The 23,766-nt window shown below is 41.8% G+C and overlaps 1 protein-coding gene across 7 annotated transcripts; it reads right to left on the reverse strand.

Annotated features, from left to right (window-relative positions):
• Positions 1-1,045: 1,045 nt before the first annotated feature.
• Positions 1,046-23,379, reverse strand: sorbs3 (sorbin and SH3 domain containing 3). 7 transcript variants are annotated; one of them, XM_041042596.1, is made up of 21 exons: positions 23,232-23,379; positions 14,284-14,356; positions 13,323-13,511; positions 13,072-13,144; positions 12,606-12,739; positions 12,355-12,418; positions 11,714-11,752; positions 11,529-11,616; positions 10,735-10,843; positions 8,803-8,856; positions 8,535-8,642; positions 7,793-7,848; positions 6,196-6,266; positions 5,522-5,583; positions 5,288-5,334; positions 5,049-5,163; positions 4,825-4,950; positions 3,541-4,092; positions 3,306-3,409; positions 3,093-3,199; positions 1,046-2,514 (listed from the first exon to the last, which is right to left on the reverse strand). In XM_041042596.1, exons 2-21 carry the CDS (start codon positions 14,293-14,295, stop codon positions 2,453-2,455), a joined length of 2,172 nt encoding a protein of 723 aa, XP_040898530.1. In that variant the 5' UTR covers positions 14,296-14,356; positions 23,232-23,379; the 3' UTR covers positions 1,046-2,452. The 7 variants fall into 7 exon arrangements, with proteins under 7 accessions (XP_040898530.1, XP_040898531.1, XP_040898534.1 ...); XM_041042597.1 differs by lacking the exon at positions 23,232-23,379 and adding an exon at positions 22,486-22,531 and having other exon boundaries at positions 5,522-5,580; XM_041042600.1 differs by lacking the exon at positions 23,232-23,379 and adding an exon at positions 22,486-22,531 and having other exon boundaries at positions 3,991-4,092.
• Between the last annotated feature and the right edge of the window lie 387 nt (positions 23,380-23,766).

Here is a 23,766-nt window from a genome sequence, read left to right on the forward strand (position 1 = left end):
TTTTTTGTAAGTCAAAAGAAGATAATGCAACTCCTCCAGCAAACAGACAATGTTGATGCACTGTTACTGTTATAAATCCACAGTAACTGTGGCAGGTACTGAAGTTTGGGCATCCTTATACTTGAAAACCACTCAGAACTGCATTAACTCTTTGACTTGACTGAAATGTAAGACAGGTTGAGAAATGTCATTAGGAATTTTGCTGAACACATTTCCAGAGTCTGATAAATTCTCTGACTCTTAAAACCTTGTGTTAACACTCAACAACCACGGGCTCCTCAAAGAGACTGACTGCAAATGTCAGAAATGTTATTAATTACTGACAGATAATGTGAACTGTGGAAATAAAGACTAAATCTGGAAGACCAAGAAAACCTTTAGATAAAACTGTGTGTCTGCTGGGCAGAAACATGGAATAAAACCCACATAAACCCACTACAAAGAAGCTGCAGTAAAGTTTAGCTTACACAGGGGAGGTGGTGTGCTGGTCCACCGTGCAACAGTGATATACAAATAGGAAGGGTCACCAGAAGGAAACTTTACCTGAAGCCTCATCACAAAAGTCAACATCTGAAGTCGGCAAAGCAACCTAGATAAGCCAGAGTCACTTTAGAAACACATGTTGTGGACAGATGAAGTTAAAACCTTGGTGAAAAAAGGAGATGTATTTGATGAAAAGAACACCATTCTGACTGTTAAGCATGTGGGTGGCAATGCTATTATTTTGGGTTGTCAGGTCACACAGAAAACATTACACAGAAGAGCGGATTTATCAGCAAATTCTGGATGCAAATAGGTTATCATGCAGTCAGTCAAGAAAGTGCAACTGGAAGAGACTGGCTTCTACAACAGTTTTATTTATTGTATTTTGTGTGAAAGTATTTATATCATTTTATCTTTTGGTTGCCACTTTTGTGTTATGGGATATGTGTATATTTTATAAGATTTAATACTAACACCTGTATGAAACTATGAAAGTTTTTGATCCTTCTTGTTAGTCAGGCCATGTTGAATTAATACAGAAAAAAAACACAAGAACACAAACTCCTTTCAATATCACTCTGTAATGTCTACTTGCTTCAAAAAAAAAGTGCGTACCATACATATGAGATACATTGTTTTATAAGCAAATATATATTATACTTTCAATTTTTGATAAAAGGTTACAGTCTGTACAATCTTCTCCTGTGTCAACTAAATTTTTTTTTACAGTGAAATCATGAATATATAAAATAGCAAAATGACTTCACGATGAGGATTTCTAATCAGGCTTAGAGAGATCAGACTCATCAAAGGCGGCACTGGCACAAACATAAGTGATTTTCTGAATACTGTTTTCGGAGTGAGCATGAGCATTGTAAAAGCAGTACTAGCAAACAAAGTGAGCTGGGATTGTTCAGTGGAGATATAAAAAAAATGCTGTTAAAGGTTAGACTTGGCACATATGGCATTACTTCAAATACTTGAAAATATCATTCAACCATTTGCTACATGCTAGATTTAAGTTAGAGCTGTTCAACACAGATGATCTTGTACAACTTGCAGAGGTTTTAAATTTCATTTCAGAGCAAAGCAACTTCTATTTCAGCACAGAACTTTAACCTTTACTTTAACCTTTGGCGTTCCTCTCCTTGGCTTACGAGGGATAAATGTCATCCAAAAAAATAGCCAAATATTCTATAATAAACAACTTCCTTAAGAAACCAATACAGGCATCAATTATATTTGTTCTTCTGCAAAGCCTTGTAGAAGGCTGTAAACTTATCTTGACATGTCTGAGCCCTTACTGTGCTGTACTTAAAGCACAGACGTTCATGCTGTTTTCTCAAACTTGCCCTGGGGATTTTCAGAGATCTGAAAGAAAATCTGGGGAGGGGAGGGATATTTGAAGGAAACATTAATAATTCAACAGAATGCTAGAAAAATGTGCCATCCTCATTCAAAACTCTCTGCAGCGGTTCGTGATGGCACTGTGGTGACAAAAAGCTGAATGCAGCATCACACTGTATCAGGACCTCAGAAGGAACAGTGCTGTTCAGTGGGAAGGAATGCAAATTTCCTGCAGCTGCAAATAGTTGTGGAACAAAAAAGACCATTCTTCGCATCTGAAACAGTATCATCAGCATTCATTCTTTCCTCTCAAGTGGTGTGTGTGAAAACACTTTCCAAGTCTCAGTGCAAGACACGCACACACACACACACACGCACACACACACACACACACACATGCACACACTCATGCAGGGAGGTGAGAAACCACACAATGTCCCTCCCTTCACCTCTGTTGTGGGAAACAAACTGACCATGCGGGTCTGACTAAACCAGGTTTGGGGGTGTGGTGGGTAATGGGATGAAGAAATGCTGGGGTGTCAAAGCAGGATCTGTTGGAGTGAGCTGGAGTGATTAGTTGGGCTCTTATGAGATGGATGTGGGCAAGCAGGAAGTGAGGAAGTCAAACTGGTGCCACATAATTCCCGGGAAAAGTCCCAAAAGCACGAGTCCGTTCTGACGTACCTACAGAGAACAGAGCACACATTGTGGTCACACAACAGGAACAAATAGATTAAAGTATATATTCTAAATCTAAAACAATGTACAGTTTAAGTTCACTGTGCTAATCACATGTGCAGTGTTTCATGACGTCCACTAGAGGGGGGACTTACACTGCAAAATGTTACTGTAGACATACTGAGAAATCACATTACTTCAGTACATGCAAGTGTGTCTTTAGGGATTCACAGTTAATACAGTCCGTATTATAAAAAAAACCTCCTGTCCCTGACAGATACCCCATTGGTGTACAATGAACAGAAGGAACAAATTAAAGAAAAAAAAAGAATAAAATCGAAAAAAAAAGCTTGATGGTCCATTTTTCCAACATGTGGCTTGCTTCAGTGCCAGTCGAGGCACTGACGCTGTCCTGGAGGCTCGTGGTGTCCCACAGTCAAGACACTTTTTCTTTAATTTGTCTCCCATCTTTTCAAAACGTCCCACTTCACTATGATGTTTCCACAGGAAAATATATTAAGGGAATAACAAACCCTGAGAATTACATTCTTTGTGATTTTAAAATACATCTCTTTATTCCTTACCTACAAACCAGCCATCATCACATTTCTCCATCACTTGTACAATGTCTCCTTCTCTGAGCTCCAACTCATCTGAATTCTGTGGTTTGTAGTTATACACAGCTTTATATCTAGAATGGAGAGCATAGAAAAACAGACAAACAAATGGTCTGAGCAACAAATTCACCAGAGGGAATCAGTGCGAACAAATAAAAACATTTAAATCTCAAGACGTACGGTTGGTGTTGCACCACTGTTGAACCAGGGTTGTTTGGGACTTGTGTTTGTGGCAGGGAGTTGACATGTGGATTAGATGGAGCAGCCTTGTTTGGTATTGCACCCTAAACAAATAGAAACCTCATGTCAGGCATTATGAAATACGGATTGATTAGTCACATCAGTGTCAACATAAACATTAACACCACGGGTGAAGACATGCAGTGACTTTCCCAGGGAGGCAGTGAGAGCAGACCTGTAAGGGATCAGTGTATCGGGGGGTGTTCGCTGTGGTAGCTCCTGCTCTGTGTGCAGACGCAGACGACTGAGTGGAAGGTGAAACGGCTCTAGTTGTGGAGCTCTGGTTAGCTGAGTGTGTCCCAGACCAGTGGTTGTTCTGGTTGGTGGGTGAAGCAGTTTTGGAGGTGCTGTGTGGCCACTGATTGGCCGTTTCTTTGGGTACAGGTGTCTGGGTGGGGGAGCGTGACTGTGAAGCTGGGCTGCCATAAGGTATAGGTGAAGACGGCTTTAGGGGGGAGTGCTCAGGCTTGGGGCTGAGGGAAGTGGGGGTGAAAGGGGACAATGGTGACCGCGGACAGGGTGAGTGGAGTGGTCGTCCTGGACTCTGGGGTCCAGGGGACACGGGAGACATGGGGCCTGGTGAGTAGTCATCCGTGGAGTATTTGACACGAGGCATCTTGTTGACCTGGACATAACTGGCCGGGAAGATGCCACTCCGGCTGGTCCCTGAGATCCTCCCCTCCAGCCACTTATCGTCAACACGTCTGGTTATACTGATCACCTCACCCTGAGGAAAAAAAACACAGAGTTTTGAAGAGTTAGATATTACACGAGAAAATATCATCTTCAAATAAGATGTAATATTGATGTCTGTGTAACAGACACACATCTAATTAATCAGTCAGTTCTTACACTGATGGCTGAACAAATCATTATTTATCATTATTTTCTAACAAACTTGAGATTGTGAAAATCATTACCACTCCTGATCCTGTCTGTATGGTAAATATGAAGCTACAGTTCACAGTCAGCTAGCAAGGTTGCCAGGAATGAAACACTAACTATGTTAGCCCACATGTTAATTAGTGAGCTTCAGAGATGTCTATAAGTGGATTTTTACCCTTGCACAGAGCTTGGCATTATACATACATTTCTTGGCCCGAACAGACGCATGACGACAAAAAGAGCAATCTTGAAAAATAGTTGAGGATTTTAGGAAATAGGCTTATTTGATTTGTTACCATGAGTTAAGTGAGAGGATGGATACCATTTTCATGTGTGTTCAGTAAAAATGAAGACAGAACTAGCAGCTACTTAGCTTAGCTTAGTTTATCATAAATACCTCTAAAGTTCACTAAATAACATAATTAACAAGCTCTCATTATCAAACATCTCATTTCTTTAACCTTTACTCTTCATAGTGATCAACTAAGTGTTTCCCACCAGGCTGTTTGTTTAAACAAAGTCCAATGATGAATCCAGTGACATATTACATTACACAAACCATATTTTTACTCACTTTACGAAAAGACAGTTCAACAGGTAGGTCAGCATTGAAGTTGAACAAAGCCACAGCTTCTCCATAGTCCAACACCTGTAGAGTAGGAGACTTTATAGGTGTTGGCTTCTCTGTAGGAGGCAGAATCTATGAAGAACAAAGAGAGGAGTTTTTAGTTACATGGCCTTAGATAATAAGCACATTACAGAGAAACAGCATCATATGAGTAACATGAAGAAATTCACCTCCACATAGGATGTGGGGAAAATGCCAGCTCTCCCATGATGTTCTCCTTCAAACCAGTTGGCATCTACCTGCCTGTGGATGTAGACAATGTCTCCTTTCTGCAGTGTGAGCTCCCTGAAGAAAGCAATAAGAGAATTTATAAAAAAAAATATATAATGTAAATTTGCTATAACTCAATGTTTACTTTCAGAAATATAAATGAAGCATATTTATTTTATCAGCTCACAGTGTAACTCACTTTGGTGACTGAGCCTGGAAACTGAACTTGGCTCGTGCTGCTTTCACCTGGAAAAAACAAAAAATTGTTCAACATTTTGGGAAGATTTGTACAGACGATGTGATCATATGAACAGTTCAGTATCTATTCAGATTGCAAAAACAAAATGCTACAACTAAAAATCATCACATAACAAAATGGATTTCTGAACAATTTTCCAGGCTTTTGGGTAAAAAGTAAGTTGTAGAAACATACCTTTTTCTCTTCTTTCTTAGGTGGGATTTCCATTCTTTCATTTGCAGGGGAAAGACGTTCTACTGTGGAACAAAGTAAAGACACAGCGTGGTGAGCTGAGTCAAAAATGTGCACTCTTTGTCTGGTGAATGTTGTTTTTGAATGCATTGCTATGAAAAAGCAATCACAGCCTCAGCAGCTGTAGTACTTAAGTTCAAAAAGGATCTTGAATTTCCAGGAAAAACAATTGGATAAAGCTAATCTTTAATCAAGTTCCACTTCCTATTTTTGTGGGCTTCCTCCCCACCCATCTAAAGCACCTTCTGTTGCTATAGGAAAAAACTGCTAAAGCTTTCCGTGCTCACATCAGCCTCATCTAAAAGGTGAAATACCAGAGCAGGGGACAACAGAGGCAATGAAAGAGAGTCATGAGACCATCAGAATACATTAGATTACTAAGAGCTTTTATCACGTATATGCAGCCTGATTAAATGAGTGCCTGCTCACTGGATGTACACTGTAAATACACATGTCTTTTAGTGGACCAGAGGGTTCAAGAAGCTTATGGACAGTACTGATAGAAATACTAGGGCTCTTATAAAAAAAATTATTCTGAAAGTCATGGCAGGGTTGGTGGGAAAATCACAATGTGCACATGTGTTGGGAAGAAAAAAAGTTAGAAAGTCCATGTTTACCATATGTGGGAGCGGAAGCCAGTGACGTGCCAACAGAGCGATGGACAGGCTGCTTTGATGCTGATGAATTGCTGAAAAAGTGAAGAAGATATAAGCTTTTCATGTTTATATTACTGTCACTGTGTCTCCTAATAAGGGGTTTCTAATGACATCAAAGGACAGACAAACAAACACACAGTGGGGTGACAGCGTGTGTGTGTGTGTGTGTGGCGTTTTCCTGCAGATTTACTGTACACCACATCTGTTTGCAGCTGCTGGCTTTCATACGCTGGACAGAGATGAGACAAACGATCAGACAGCTAAAAAGGACATGCAGATGATGTGACTGTGTGACTCATGTTGTTGTCCTTGAATTGACAATATGGTTTAGATGACGTTTGGGCCTTAAATTATCTTTACAACCCTGAAGCTCTGTTCACGATCAGAGTCATAAGTCTAGTTGTTTCTGGGTTAAGAATTAATCCAAAACCCAAAGCTTCCTGCCTGGCTTCCTCCAAACTGATTTGCATATTTCCAGACAGTGTTGATCTGTATTCCAGGGATTGCAGCTGGACGCCCACAGATACAATACTTGTCTGGAAACTGTAAAAATTGAAAAAATAAACTGATATTTTCTTACTGCTTTAAGTTTTAATTGTATATGTCCTCAGCACCAAACTCTTGATAAGAACAAAACCTTAGCACACTTAACCAGAAAAGGTCAAACCCATGAGCTCAACTTAGCAAACAACAGCAAAAATTCACCAAGAATGCGTCACACACATGGCGAGAAATGTGGTATGCTGTCTGCTGTTTGAAGTAACAAATACTGTACTTGAGCTTGTTAAAGTTCACCAGCTTCTTAACAGAGTGACTAACACAGAGAGGCACCAGATCAGCTAACAGGTACACTGCAAAGTATTATTGCTCTGTCCAATCACAGTGCTCGGTTTCTTAAAACAGCAGGAAGCAATGGGCAGTTACTCCCACTTCATGAAGCAATATCAAAGTAGATTAAGAGGCGGGCAGTTGCGCTCAGAGGGGGTCTGTTATATGGTGATTGACCCTGGCATTTCTATTAACCTGCCCTGCATGCCTCACTATAATATGATCCACACAATAAAAATAAACCCACTTTAATAACTGTTAAATGCCTTTATCAGTAGCATGAATTACATTTAATTATCGTTAAATCTTCAAGTTTCTCAGGCAGCTTCTCTCTGACTCCACTTGTTGGTGAACAAACTGCATCATTGTAGCAGTAACAGGAAAAGTGCCACAACTTTGGGGGAAAAAACAAATTCCAAAAAGTACTGAAAGCTGTGAATCTACTTTAAACTGTCTGATTAGTATGTGTAAGCAAACCCGGGCTCTTTAAGCACAATAATACAGTTGAGAGAAATGTTTGTTATATCGCTAATCAGTCATTTAATACAACATAAGCTAGGCAGAAAAAATACTTTTAGTCAGTCTTTGAGTGAAATCTATTGGAGGAAAATTTATCTTGAATTATAAAAATTTGGATAAAAGGTCAGTAAACATGCCATTATAACCTGTTAAAAATCATGTGGAGTAATCATATTCCATATTGCTGTCTTAAGTAATGTTGTCAACTGACCTGTAGTTTGCAGTTCCAGCCTTTGGAGCAGTCACTGGTTCCCTGCCTCTGGCCTCCTGCAAGCACAGTGAGCATTAGACACAGCCTTCTGTATCTCACAGCTTGGAGGAAATCTCACAACAACTCAGACAAAGTAGAGGTGCTGACCACTCCCAAAGGAGCAAGAAATCCCCTGGGTCCTATCCTCCTCGGGCTACAAACAGCACCACTCATGATCTGCCTGAGTTGTCTGTGATTTCAGTCAAATTACAGCCTGCAAAGCTGATTTAATCACACAAGAATCAGGAATAGCATGAGAATCAACAACATTGTTGCCAAGATTACATCCAAATCACTCTCTAAAACAAGCACTATGGGAATACAAAGGGAAGCTCTACACAACATTGTCAAAAAATATGATTTTCAGAAAACTGATTGCAAAAGATCTTTGTTTGTTTTTTTTGTTTGTTTGTTTTGGCAGCCAGATCTACATTTGCTGAGGTGGGTGGGGGGAGGGGACTTGCAGGCAGGTGATTAACATAGCAGATCAATCCGAGGGCAAGGCAGGCAGGCGGTTTCAAGGCTGTCATCCAGGTCAGAGAGGAAAAAAAACATATGTGGTCAAAGCTAGCAAGCAGAGGGATTTCACTGAGACACACAGCCTTCATGGGGAGAAGAGGAGGGTGTGTGTGGGGGGGTGGGGGTGGGGGTGGGGTGTGGGGGGGTGCTTCAGCAGAGAGATTCAGGACGGGGGGCTCAGTACCTCACCCCGGCCTCGACGCTGCTTCTTCTGGGAAAGTCTCCTCTCCAGGCCCTGGATCTCCGAGTCCAGCTCAGCCTCAAATCGACTCAGCTCAGAGACCAGACTGGCCTGAGCCCCAGCAATGATGGAGTTGGAAGGGCAAAATTAAAACAATAACACTGAGTCTGTTTTTTGGGGTTAATGGTATCCCTTTTCAGTGGTAAAAAATAAAATCTTGGTAGACTGAATGCAGAGAGGCAGAAATTAAAGTTGTGTCAAAGCTGCTCACCTCAATTGAAGGGGACTTTGGCTTCTCAGGCTGTTTCTTCGGGGACAGATGAGTCTAAGGACAGAAAAAACACAACACTAAACAGAAGCTGATGTTGCCAACTAGGCAAAGCAGGTAACACACATCCAGCAGCCCATAAAGACAGATTATGTATAACTTTTTATTTGCAAAGTTGTTTGGAAATATGCACCAAGTTCAGTTACTTGAAATTGGGCCTTATTTAGCTGTAGCTCAGGCTCTGTCGAGAGACCTTGTGTCAAAATTTAGTTTTAGTTTATAATGAGATCACATGGTCCATGTTCCTAAATAAAGTTAGGTTTTAATGGTTTCTGTATGTCTGGAAATAATGGTGCTGCCATGTGTAATAGAGAACCACAACAATTTTTTGCACTGTGCACTGTGTATGCAATGTATATTGTAAAGGTTCATTATAAGTTACGCTGGTGTCACAAGTTTACAAGTTGTGTGATGTGAAAAACATCAACAAAAAGTTCATTCTCTTGGCTGGTTGTTCGTACACATTCAGATTCATTACCACTTTTGCCACTTTTTGTTAACCGGCAGTTTTTTAGATTGCGTGTGCTTGTGAAATTCATATTTTATATGCTCATTATTATGGTTTTGTATTTCTCTTATAACACGTGGCACAGTGTAAACAATGTTACCTATAACATTCTCAGAAAACGCAAAACATTTTCTGGTACCCCCCCAAAAAATATATATCTAAATCATTTTATTAATATCATAAACATGCAATGGCCAGTCAACTAATGGCTTGAACCATTACTACTACTGCTACTACTACTACTACTATTCATCAACTAGGAAACTCTTTGATTTATCTAGCCATCCAATGCTGCTTTCACCCTCTCTTAAAAGGGTGAAAAATACAAGCAGCACACAAGCAAATACGAGCAGCTGATTCTATCCAGCATTACTTTAAAAGGCTGTGCTGGTGAGAACCACAGACCCCCTGCTCCATTTTCAGGGTTTTTTTTGTAAAACATTGGCTGAATGTGTCTCTCTGAACGCCAAAACCTTCCCCAAGCTGTCCTCACTACAGTCACAGACCATAATGTCACTGTGAAGCAACACCTGATATGGTCTGTGTGCCGGTTTTCTAAATACTGTCCAGGGGATAGAACATGGGCCGCTGTCATAAAGAGGAAATGAAATAAGTCTCCATGCTGTGAGCCATTATACACCACAAGAGGTTAACACCATAATACGGATCACAAGACACCTCAGCTCCCGTGGGGGAGTGGAAACAAAGATTCCTTTTCTTCACAAGCGCGGACACAAGGCACAATATGCACCAGATCTGGGACAACATTGCAAGAGCCATTGAAAAAAAACTTTAGAGACGACGCTCTGTAACTCACCAGGGGTGTTTGAACACAGAGACACGTACAAACGGCTGCACACTCAGTTACAAGCAAGACAATAAATTACAACCCCAGCGGTAAATAAATACTGCATGAGTCAAAGTGTCAGCCTCGCCGGCTTGTAAATCAGTCTTTAAGTACAATACCTGATAGAATATAATAAAAATACTTAGATCATGTCTTTTCTTGTCCAAAAAGATAAATGAATGAAAGAATAAAAGGAGGAGTGGGCACAGCTGGTGGTGAGCAGCAGGTACACCAGTGAATGACCACATTCACAAGTTATTAGAAACCTTGCGTGAGAAGATGAAATACGAGGACTTAGACTGTAATCCTTTAAAGAAAAGGTGCCCATCCTCAAACCTGTTCTTGAGCCCCACTCTGGGAAAACACCGCAAGACTCCAAAAAGAATTCCTCAGAGTCAACAACAATGCTGAATAAATCGAGAGGTCAAAGAATCATGCAGAAGCATTTCTTTTTTTCTCTGCTGGACTCAGAGTGATATCAGAACTTATTTTTAAACTCTGACTGCATGTGAGGTCGTACCTGGCTTTGGCTCTCTGAAGTGGTGCTCTTTCCGGGCTCAAAGTCGAATATGCTCTTGGGTTGAGGGTGCTGCTTTCCTGGGTCTGTCAGCTTATCTACATCCTCACTCCTGAAACATTACACCACAACACACACACACAGACACACACATCGTGGACAGCAACTTAATCATGGTTTCATTGTGAGCGCCTGTAACAACAAATCCAAACTTGTCTCTCCCACACGTTTTCCCTCCACTGCTCTTGGCCTGAGTTTTAGCTGGTATTCAGGTAAAGACGTCACCTGCAGTCTTTATCTGATGTGAGAAAGAAATGCATATAAGTCTATTCTACCTCTAGGAGTTGAAAGAAATTAGAATCTGCAATACACACACAAACTTGAGTGTATATACTGTATAAATCTCCTCTCTTTCTAATCATTTAAATCTAACAGTTTCTACATGTTTGCAGTCTTAGAGTACAGAAGTGAGAGTGATATCAATCTTCTCATCTATCTCTTAGCAAGAAGCAAAGAATATTTCATAAAATCTCTGTTCCTTTTTATTTTGACTCCTGCCTCTGTGTGTACATTCACGTTATGGGTCTTTGACTTTAATTTTCTCACCACAGTTAAAAAACATACAGCTCAGGTTGGCTCAGTACTTTATGAAATTGCCAAAGGTATAAGAGTGAGTGACTGTCAGTCTCTCTACATGTGCTATGTGTGCCAGTTTGCCCCATCTCCCTTCCAGTGCATGCTGGGATATGCTAAGCCTCCCTGTGACCCTGAAACGGTTGAAATCAGCTTAAACTCACCAATCTGGTAGAGCTCCATACGGTGTCAGTCTGAAGAGATTCTTGTCTGTGTCATTACTTTCCTCTGCGTTGGCAGATAACTGGAGCCCTGCAAATCAGCAGATCAGTGCAGGTCAGTCTTAAGTATAAACTGATTATATATCCATGGACAGAACAACAGTGTTGACTTTGGCAGATTCACTTACGTTCAGCTGACCACTGCTCTGAATCCTCCAATTCAGGTTCTGGTATACAAGGACAACAGAGACACTTTTTTAAGACTTATAAAACATTAGTACTTTATATAGATCATTCAATCAAAAATATCATAGCTATACATTTCTATTTCATTCTCTAATACAATATGGTTGTACAATATGACAATATGCACTCCCAAAGATCATCAGTAGCACCTCCATAAGTTGTAAGTTCACATGATAATCCAGTATCATTTAAGAAGACAAATCACAGAGGCAAAGAGTTGAAAATATTCCTCTGAAACAGAACAGATCCAGAGTGATCCACTGAAACACACCTCTGTGCTGTGATTTTGCCATTAGCCACACAAATACCAGGGAATGTGTCTCTATTACGCAACACGTAATAGAGACAAATGAACAGCTAGATTTGGGAGGAGCTGAGATAAGAAGCTGGAATTTTGTCAGAGCTAATAAAACGAAATGACATAAGATTTTATGGCTCTTTCATCATGTCTTATTTTGCCTCTGCAGTAATCTGGATCACCTTAGGAGTACCTGATACTGACAGAGAGGAATTCACTCTGGATCTGAGTGTGGGAGAAGGGGAGGAGGAGGAGGAGGAGGAGGAGGAGGAGGAATGTCCTTACCCTCTGGCTTTTTGTGAATCTGTCTGAACATGCTCTTGTACCAGTCTCTTGGCTTGTTCACACTCTGGTATTAGAAGAGAGGGGAGGTGCAGAAAGTAAACAAACCTCTCGAATAAGGCTTTGAGAAATGCAACACATCGAATATAACAGGAAGGTTTAAAAAAAAAAGAAAAGAAAAAAGATAAATAAATAAATAAATAAAAATAAAGCTTGTGTTTGAAGCAGTTTTTTTTTTTTTTTTTTGGTCTTACGGATCTGGAGGCAATGGGCATTCCAGTTTCATCCACTGGACCTATTCCCGAGAACTTGATAAGCCTCTCCTCTCTGGTTGGGGTCCAGCTGCGTGGTAAAGTGGCAGAGCCTTGGACACCATTGGACAGTCCACCTGCGTTACAGTCACAACAATGTGATTTTAGTAACAGTATTGTTCCATTTCATTATTGATTTAAGTTGATTTCGGGTGAAGAATACAACCATGAATCTGCTTTTAAATCCTACCACATCACATGAAAGCCAAACTATTTTGCATTTTTTTCTACAGAAAATGTAGACTCTTCAAGTTTCTGTTTCCAGCCTAACATTCACATAAAAAAAACATTAAATGCAACACTACACTCCCATGATGTTTTGGTTAAATATAAATTATTATTTATTTCCTGAAAATGTATTGTTTAGTTGTCCAGCACTGCTGTGATGCTCAGATTTTAATATTCTTACCATGTGATTGTGAGGGGCCATAGTATGATCCGAAGCTGAGAGTTGTTGGGCCACTTCCATTCACCGCTGGGATCTTGAGAGAGGCACAATTAATCAAATCAGTCCAAATAAACATATCTCAGTGTGATGGTTTGGATGTATAGCCTGTAATGCTTCATATTTCCACAGGGAGGAGCACTTGTTTATTTCCATGCACTCAACCTCAGTAATGGTTTTAACACAGCCTCCAGGACATTTATGTGCATACATACCTTGAACTCTCCAGATGGCAGCCTTGCAGAGCGGTAGGGGCTCAGAGGAGGAGTAGGGAGTCCAGGGGAGATGACCACCTCGTGGGTCATCTCTGGAGACGTTAGCATCTGCTGCCCTGAAGAAACTCTAGGCTCCCTGGATAAGATAATCCGGGATCCATTTGGATCGCCGACCACTTCCGCAAGTTGCTAAACATGCAGGAAATGAAAAATATGGATGAACAAAAACAATGTGTGAACTTTGCTCTTGTCGTGTCCTCCTGCTGGCCCTGGGTAAACATCATTCTCTATGGGAAGTCATGTGAACTTGTTAGCAGCCCAGCTATTCTCCAGAGAAGAACTGACCTCTGTGGGGGAGCCTCTGATGAAAAGGCCCCCTAATTTATTTAAAGCGGGGACCAGTGGGAAGTGGTGTTCCACCCACTTCATCATCTCTCTAGCCACAACTGCAGAAAGGCCTCATTCAAGGTGCAGAGTGGGGGCACTGAAACAGGAGAGGGCCATTATGAGCCCATTAACTCCCTATTCACCAGGCCTCCCTATTCTCCAGCCAGAGGGTGGAGCTGGGCAGAGAGGTTGGGAAAGGGTCGTCGATCTCAACCTCAAAGTCCAGCAGTAGGACTAGCAGTGGTCTTGTGGTTTCCATGGTGACCCCGCCCACCATGCTCATGATGGCCAGGCTAGCTCTTCTGTTGGAACACTATGTGTTTTAATCAGGTGCTTTGGTCACTCTGTGTGGTTGCCGGGGGTCAGGGAGGTCATGGGAAAGCCCCCCTGCTTCTCATCTACAGTGGCTGAAGGTTGAACTGTTATCTGTACCTAAGGCTTGTTCTTGTGACGCTGGACTAGACTGACTTGTGCGACACTTGTGAGTGTTCTTCCTGGATGTAAACGTGCTTATTCAAGACACTGACAAACAGTTGGAAGTGTCGATATTAAGCTTAATTCAAAAAAGGTTTACCTGAGACTGCATGTGATCTGTTATGGTCCTTGAGTTGTAGATATCAAATTCTTGTCCCCAGCATCAAAAGTATCTGCAAAGACAAAATGCAGACATTTTTATTTGAAATTACAGTTTCAAATAATAGTTTCCAGAGGAGCTGCAATTTCTTATTGTCTTCTTTTGTTGTTATTGTTAGAATTATTCTGTAGAAATTTTACTCCTTACAGTTACTTTACTTTTACTGTTATTCAGAGCATTAAATCCCCCAAAAACCTTGTTTCAGCCCTTAAGTGTTTCTATATATAAAATAAAATAGAAGATGAGATGATATCCTGACTAAAACAGCAGCAGTCGCATGTTGCTATATCCTGATTGTTGCTAGGAAATTTCATGAAATCTAAACTGAAAACTAAAACTATTCTCTCTCAGGCAGAAAACTGTAGGTTCATTAGAACTGCTTTGCTCAAATTACAAGCTGAAAGAGAAAATAGGTTTTCAGGACCTTTAAAGGTTGTAGATGTGTCACTTCTTAAAATTGCAGATATCAAATCAATGTTTGTGAAGATAACAGAAAAATCTGAAAATTGTATGTCTTAAATTTTTATTCTGAATCTTGTGACGTGTCCTCTTTAACCCTTTGAGTTGCATGGGGCTCCACAAAGCCTCTTTGTCATAAATCACATTTTACGTCCAGGCCGACCTGACAACTGTTCCATTATCCCATCCCACTACTATTCCAAAGAGGGAAAGTGAGCGTCACACACTTTTTCCCTGTTGCCATGGAAAAATCCACCCAAAACAATGAGTGTGACTCACATGACTGCCTCATTCTTCCCAGTCATACAATGCTGTAATAAGCTGGACTTGAGGGGACTGGATGATGTAGAAGGTCAGCTACTGAAAGTGGAGACCGGCTTCCAATCAATTGCACCTCAGAAAAACAGATCAGGCCTGCTGTTTCAACATCAAAGGCTTGGGGAAAACGAGGGGGAGGACATTTCCGCTCCTGTATGAGGCGGACACCTCTCATCTACAGTGGCTAAATGGCCCATAATAACAGTGTAGGCAAAGAAACCAAGGCCAACGTACAGCCCTGCATCCCTACAATGATGGCCTCTGCAGAAGCAAGATGTAAAGTAATTCTTAGTCTATGTGCACACGGACTGTGGTCAAAACAAGAAAAAAACATCGGTCATATCTGCTGTTGAAGCAAGTATTAGTTTTAATATTAGCATTAGGTTCTTTTTTCAAACTTACTTTGTAGTTTGGCAAGAAAGTAATGACCAAATGTGGGCCAGGCTACTACAGGCTGAGAGCTGCCCAACACAGTTTACACTGATGAGTTTTCCATGTGATATTTGCAGCTGAGCATCAGAGTCTGTGATCGCTGTGGTCAAGACTGAGAAGACTATACACACTCTGTATCTCTGTGCACAGGGGTTAGGAGACAGCACAGAGCCTGTGTGATGACTCAAGAATCAATGTTCCAGTTTCCAGACAAGGGTGTCAGTCAGATTGAGTCATCATCTCCCAATAAATGGCATTACATAATAGGAAAAATATGGGAACTGGAGGATTGTTTCTACAACAATACCATTACTGCTCAGGCATGACAAATGACCAATCATCGCCCAAAGCAATCACAGACAGTTGATTATCTGTCTAACAATAGGCAACACTGAAAACAAGCAGCATCTACACAAAATGGCCAGTCTGCATTTACACCAGGTCTCCCCCAAGCAGCCTGCTGTTCGCTTTAAAGGCCCCATCGCACTGATGAACAAATGTCAGGGTGAGTAATTCACTGGAATTCTCAAGAACACAAGTGTGTTTAATTCAGGAAGCCAAAAAGTTTCCTTTTTTACCTCACACACTGCTGCCACTCGGTCAGCAGCAGCAGCTGCTGGATTCTATGACAGCTGCGCTCTGCTTGTCATAATCATGGATTTCACAATGGGTGTGGTTACATGAAATATATTTTAAAAATTATAAATAAGATATAGAATTATAGATTACATAGATACATAGATTCCCCCCACTCACTGCCTCCTAAACTCAACACCCACAGATTGTAACACAGGGTTTATTATTTCTCTGTGGGACTGAATTGTTGTTCTCTTGTAAATAAACTAATAAAAGTCTAATTTGCCTTAACATTATAAGAATTATGTATTATTTTGTTTTTGTTTTAGTATTAAAAAGTTGACCCTGGAGCTCCTTCCACTCAGAGGCCTAAAAGCAGAAATTCCCCTGCTTCATCGAAGTAGCATCCTGATGAGTAAGCTCATGTCATAACAGTGTCTCTGTGTCTCATTTCTCTGGGGAACAAAAAATCCAACAGAGAAATACTCCAGCACCGCACGCATTCCCCCTTCGAGATCACCAAACACAATGCTGCCTAATAAGGAAAAATCAGTGTTGATATCTAGCAAGAAAATCCCTGTCCAGAAGTTTGGCTCTCCCTGGGTTAGCCTTGAACGCCCGGTGCATTCTTATGTAATTACAGAGACTCAACGGCGGAGGCAGCCATAAGCTTTCATGTAGAGACAAGGTTTTAGAATTGGCGGCGTGTGAGCACCTTGATGCTATCTCTCTGAAACATGTGGACGTCATAGGCCGCGTATTTACAAGTAAAACCCCTGCTAGGTGAGAGGTCCATTATCACCACTGGATTAGTTTTGTGATGGAAGAAAAACAGAGCCATAAAAGGCCCACGTGTGCCTCAGATGAAGATGAGATGATGTCCTGCTTTAGACATGCTTTCACAACAACAGCCTGTTACACTTCCAGCTCGCTGAAAACACGTTGCTTCTCATGTAGCATGCTACTCTTGCTTTACATTTCGTCCAGCTCAGGGTAACTGAGGACTTGCAAAATGAGAATCAAGGGATTTTGGTATGGAAATCTCTGCCTCTGTTCCCAGGAAACTCATCCGGTCTCTTGAAGCACTGGACCAGATGTTAAACTCTATAAACTAATCCTAGAAAAAGAAGTCTATACAGCTTAGTCAATTAAACATTTGGGCTGTGACATATTCTACTTAGTTTAGTTGGACATAAGCATTTCTTTTCTTCTCCTTTTTGATGCGAAAGGAGTGGATGAGGAACCAGACTATTATCTGAAGTTGCTGAGCCAGAGCAGACCTACTCAGCAGCTACAAGGTCAGTGAACTTCACCACACCCCTGTGATTCCTGTAAATCACAATGGGAGGTTGCCACAGCCAGGAACAGCAACACAATTGTAATGTAATCGTAACACTATTGCAAAAAAAAAAACTTAATTAATCAAAAATGAGTGAAAAGACAAAACCATTTGCCATATGGTTGTAATTCAGTGTCAACTTAAACAAGTGAACCTGCTATGAAGTGAACATTTCTCAACACTCATTAGTCATTGAATTTCCCTCTTTTTTCTTTCTTCCGCTGAAGTATGAGTCCAAGTCCTTTGGAGAAGACCCTGACCTATGGTGACCCTCTTGCTCATACAGAGCTTCTTGCATTGTTCTCACTAAGAACCAGGCTGTCAAGGTGACCACACATGCCCTAATGAATAACTGTCACAGTGAACTTCGGTGACCTGCTGGATCAGGAAAGTAATGATTTGTGGTCAGAGAGAAAATCATGTTGTCCATAAATCATCTGTACAAGCAAGTGGCATCAGAGAATGTGTTGCAGGGACAATGGACTTAAATAAAACAAATAAAACCATTACTCATGAATTGATCTCCATTTATTAGTGCAAGTGTTATCCTCTGCTTCCGTGTGCAGGCTGGTGAGCAGAAACACAGAGTTAATCATTGACTCCATAAGGTGGAAACTGCTGCACACAGTCCAATGAACATGATCTAAAGTCATATACATGAAGGAAACCGGCCAAAATATGAGCTCAATATTTGCTTAAGGTGGTCATTTTGTTTGCTCAGGCATTGATCTGCATTACATTTGAGCTTAAACTCTCTTAGAGATATTGTACAATCTTCAAAAAGTGTAAACATTTGGATCTACTAATGAAGTGTTTACTTCCTGGATATCAACTGAGAACAACGTGACAGACAGAAGGGTGAAGTCTTATCACCCACTTGCACGAACACAACCTTACTGCTGCCCAACGCGTTACATAACAAGGTTATCAATCTGAAAAAATCCTGCCTTAAAAAGTGGTTAAAGGTAATTACAAGCACATTTGGTGAATAAATAAAGCGGGACATTTTATTTCTAAACACATCAAATGAGTCACTCTGCAGTTATGTGAGAGATGTTAGAGGTCCTGTGAGGTCGATAGCACAACCACGCTGCCCTTCTGCAACTTAGCAGATGTGCGGACGCAGCCCATACAAGGTCCTGGAGCTGCAAGTTTATGATATGCAGTTATTGGGGGATACACACATTTATCAGGAGGGAAGTATTTCACCTCCTTGTATGGTGCTCCTCCAGTCTGAGCAACAGGAGGAGTCAGTCTGCGTGCTTCTTGTCAATGGAGTGCCGATGTGTTCCCAGGAGGAGCTGCACGGCAGTAAATCACAGCCTCTCTCTCTCTCTCTCTCTCTCTCTCTCTCTCTCTCTCTCTCTCTCTCTCTCTCTCTCTCTCTCTCTCTCTCTAACAAGAGCCAAACGCTGAGCTGAAGACCTGTGCACTTTTATCAGATTTGCTCTTAAAACAAATAAGCATCATATCATTCAAGATAATTCTGTGTGAGTATGTATCTGAAACAATCTGTCAGACGAAGCATGACAAAATACACACTGGAAACACAGTAACTAGAGAAAAACGTCACAAATCCTCACGCCTGTCATTTTGCATCTTCAAAGCTGAGTGCAGCCTGTGGATATGAGCGCTGGCAGCTAGACCCCTCAGTGATATCACAAAGGGAATCAGAGCCGGCTGTGGAAATCACCCTGACAGTAAGGGGAGCCTCAAGTGATGCCTGGACAGTCCTTGGGGCCAATATGCTGGATATCTGCTGTGGGATGGGAAAGTTTTCTGACAGAATAAAATGGTTTCCTCTGACTCTCTGCAGCTCACCAGGCAGTTGTCAGGTTTTCTACCCACTGGGGCAGAGCAACAAGGGATGGCATGTTGGGAAACACTGCCCACAGTGCCCTCTCTCTGTCCCTCTCCCTCTCTCTCTCTGTCCCAGCTGTAAACTCACAGCTCCTCTCCCACAGATCACACAGGTCAACTTGTTTTCAGGTGTACTTGTGCAAGAGTATCCCTCTTTTTAAGACGCTGTACTCCTGGGAGAGTCTGCAGCACTAATCCTGTGGGGCAGTGTGTAAGCCCTGAGCAGTCAGCACCAACCTGGGAGGTGACAGGTTACTCAACCTTAAAAAACACACTTGCAAAACAGCCAAGCAGACATAAGTTCCTGTAGAGTCACATTGTTCAAGATCACTCCCTGCGATCTAAATGGAAAGAGTGTACTCACCTTCAAAGTGGCACCTCAATACCTCTCTCTCTCCCTCTGTCTCCCATGTAAACCACGCTGTAGACCTTCCCTGCTCTTTCTCTCTCTCAGTCATGAAACTAGCCAGGACACACAAGCTCTCTCTTTCTCTTTTGCTCTCTCTCTCTCTCTTTCTCTCACTCCCAGCCCTTGCTCTGACTGCCTCCACGGAGGACTTCCCCGGTTGACAGGCATCGCCATAGCAACCCACTTCGGCCCCTGTTCAAAAGCCACCCTGCTCTTGGCTTGTCAGTCCGGGGCACCTCCTCCAGTGAAGCGGCCCTATTGTTGCGATAAGGTGATATTTCACAGCACAGGGTTAACCGAAGGGGAATGCACATAGTTCATCACCTCCACCTCCCAGACACTGACCAGTAACTCCATGACACCCCCTCCTAACTTTATCTCTCCCATGCCTCCCTCTTCTTTTGTGTGTGTGTTTCTGTGTGTGTGTGTGTGTGTGTGTGTGTGTGTGTGTGTGCAAAGGCCAGGTCTCTGCCTAGCTAAAGGCATGAAGGAAGAATAGGAGCTCTTTTTGTTTCAGTAGCCTTGGAAGCGTTTCAGAGACATTACTCTCCAACATATAGTCGACCACTGACACCACAAGTCCTGCTGACTTTTCTCCCATGATCACACACACACAACTAGCCATACTGTTGGATGTGAAATGCTAAAGGAAATGATCAGACACTGACACGTTTTGCACTTTTAACGGCTCAGTATTCAAAGTAGGAGATTCGGTCTGTGCACTGATAAGTCAGTCAAATTCCGGCTGGATGGTTGGTCAAACCACGGAGCCAACAAACAGTCAAAAAGGAATGAAGCACATTCTCAAATCCCACTGTTGCTCTTGCGTACAGTACTTGCCCAAATAAAACCAGGATTTCCAGTTTTCCTGCATTTCTTGCCAATGAAGACAAACACTGCAAAACCTGAAATCTAACCTGCTGACAGGCTTGTTTTGGCACTGACTCTGCAGCAGGTACACTGGGTTACAAGGTCCACATTGCAGGTGAGTGAACCAGTCACCTGCTAACAAATGCAACGAACCAGCAATAAACTAAAGACAAGACAAAGAATAGCACGTCACAGGGTCTAGTCAGCGGTCCATCCATTTGTTTGAAAGTACATGCCTGTGTGTGTGTGTGCTGGCCAGTTCCAACTTGAAACTGAAGGACTCAGCTCTTTTTAATAATTCAGTGGTCTGGCTTGGTAGAGCAGGGCAGATATCCATTTACCGAGCCTGTATTCCTCACAGGGGTTGTTTTTGCCAAACGGTTGAGTCGCTGAACCTGAAGGGTAAGCTGGGCAGCGCAGGCTTCAGGCGGAGGCTCCCTTCATAATGTGTGTCCCTGCTGGAGCAGACTTTCACCCCGCTGTGACCACATCTGACACCCTGTCACTCTGCAGCTAAATGAGGTAATCACGCAAGAGGTGATTGCAGCTTTGGCCTGGGACTCGACACCTCTCCCACACACCGGATCCTTGTTCACTTTGCCTGTTCACCAAACAAACACAAGGCTTCCATCCACCATCCATTTTTATTACAGAGAAACATTGTCAGGAAAGATTCATGATGTTTTACCTCAGTCTGTCTCAGATGGATGGATTCCAGTACACTGTAAAGGCCAACCAGTGTCCTTTCACACACTGACTGGTATGTGCCAGTGTGTTACTACAGAAGCTCATTAAAAAGCCTGACAGCCAAAGATTCCAGCTAGTGAATAAGCCATGATGTAAATGTGTTATATAATCAAAAACTACATCACTTGATGACTATAGCCCTGGGCTTTTTTTTTTTTTTTTAACTACGAGCTCCTCTCTATTCTCTGAGGAAACAAGAGACAGCAAGTCTGCAAGAATCACAAGATAAAGTTATCTTCAAATAGGAAAATGTAACTGAAGCGATATCAGCCAACAGGTAAACAAGCATCATCATAACCATGGAGGACAGATAAGAAGCTCTGTACATCATACAACACCGCATGTGTCATTTGTACCACAGGTTGAGCTCTGAGGTAGGGCTTGTGGAATGTCTCTGAGAGCAAACACAAAACCATCAGGGTTTATTTTAGCGGTAAACAACATTTTTCTGAGCTGTGCATGTCCCAGGATGTCTCTGGGTCGCACTGTTGACTGCTGACGAGGACAAACATCTTTAATACAGTCATGAATCCTCATGGGACCTGCTGCTCTTAGGTTGCTTATCTTGAGAAGTTTGTGACAAAAAAAAATGAATGAGAACATTTATAACAGGAAAATATTCACAAGCTAAAATGTTTCAGAACAAAACAACAACTAAAGCCACAACAGGAGGCAGTTTTTGGACAGAGGGCTGATGATAAACATCTCCTGAAACCACAGACAATAAAAATCTTGGCATCTACTGTAGTAAAGTTCTCCTCACATCCCTCCTTTATATAACTACTCAACTGTTGCTCAATAATGTACTGAGAATAAAAAATAGCTACCACAACAATGACAGATAAACAGATAAACATCCCTATCATGTTTGTCACAGTGGTTTCCAGTGATTTAAAAATCCAGTGATGAAGGATGGCAACAACAACATGATGCTGAAATCTGTGTCAGAAGAGATGCCATTCAAATCAAAAATGTAACCCAAAACTACCAAATCAAGACTACAAAGTCAGTCACATGACAGAAGCAGAGGCAGGAAAAGCTTCTTCTGAATTCAGAGTATTTCTTTCCTTGTGAGACTAACCCTTGCTCTAGTCACGGTGAGAAGTGGCGGCACAAGTTGTGCAGTACTTACAGGCGAGTGCGGGCTGAGCAGTGAGGTCTCCTCAGTGCAGAGGGAGAGAGGAAGTGAATGAAAAAAGAAGGAGGGAACCACTGCTGCTCCTCTCTCTCTCTCTCTCTCTCTCTCTCTCTCTCCCTTCTTTCTCTTCCTCAGACCAACAGAGTTTCTTTTATCTTTGTTGAATGATTCAAAGTGGGTCTGAATATTTGACTGAGCGTCTGTAGGCGTGTGTATCTGTGTGTCTATGGCTTCATGTTTGCATGTCTGTGTGTGAGCACGCACTGTGAAGCTCATCAGGGAGAAGGCGCTCGGTAATAGTTTCCATCCACAGCTGGAAATAATAGAGATTCCCATACAGGCCCTGGCTCAATGGCACCGCCCTCTAGTGTTTAACATTCTATGGAAGAGCAGTTTTCCACAGCTATCCCAAAAAAAAAAAAAAAAAAAAGACCCAGGTGACACATTATTTAAACATTGTCTAATCCCCATCTTAAGTCTTTAGATGTTGTGTCTGTCACATTCATATCAAGCACAAAAGGCACTCTTCTATGAGATCCAGAAGCTCTCTAGTTGTCCTGCTCACCTGTCAGTTTGCAAGGACAATCTGTACATCCAGGAAACACTATTCCTCAGTGAACTTCCAAGTACAAATGCATATACACATATGCTAAAGCCCACACATAAGCAAAGACTTGAGAGGCTCAGAGAAGTCTCAGTGTTTCCATGTTCTGTTCCAGTACCAGACCCGACTTACTCACCCTGTATGAGAAAATCCCTGCAGCAAAGCCAAAGGAAGTAGTGCTACTGCTTTCCTTTTTAAGTCCACAGTGTCATCGTAGTAGATCAGCTGGTGCAAGGCTTTTGTTAAGCCCCTGAGAGGTTTATCTGTCAGTTCTCACTCCCATGTTTCCTTGTCCAGAGATATTAGTCTGCAGACGCCTGCTGGATTCCCGCAGCCCGAGTCCAGAAGCAGCTCTCAGCTCTGCCATCCAAGATAAATATTTAACAGGTTGGCTGCGAGATCACAAACCAAAGGTCACACCTCTCTCTTTTTCTCTGGAGTCCATCTTCACTTTGGAACCAGGAGGTGTCACCCAACTGCTCCACAGTGACATCTTGAATTACTCTGGGATGAGAAACATGCAGTTAACAGATGTGAAAAGACATTTTCAGTTTATTTTGCCTTCATTACATCTGTGAAACAAGTTGTAGTTGCACATTTTATTCCATCACTTAAAAATGTGATGGAATAAAAAATGTATTTGTAATGTTTATAAATGGATCATTATTTCT

The sequence above is a fragment of the Toxotes jaculatrix genome, chromosome 7, assembly GCF_017976425.1.
Source record: "Toxotes jaculatrix isolate fToxJac2 chromosome 7, fToxJac2.pri, whole genome shotgun sequence".
Lineage (NCBI taxonomy): Eukaryota > Metazoa > Chordata > Actinopteri > Toxotidae > Toxotes > Toxotes jaculatrix.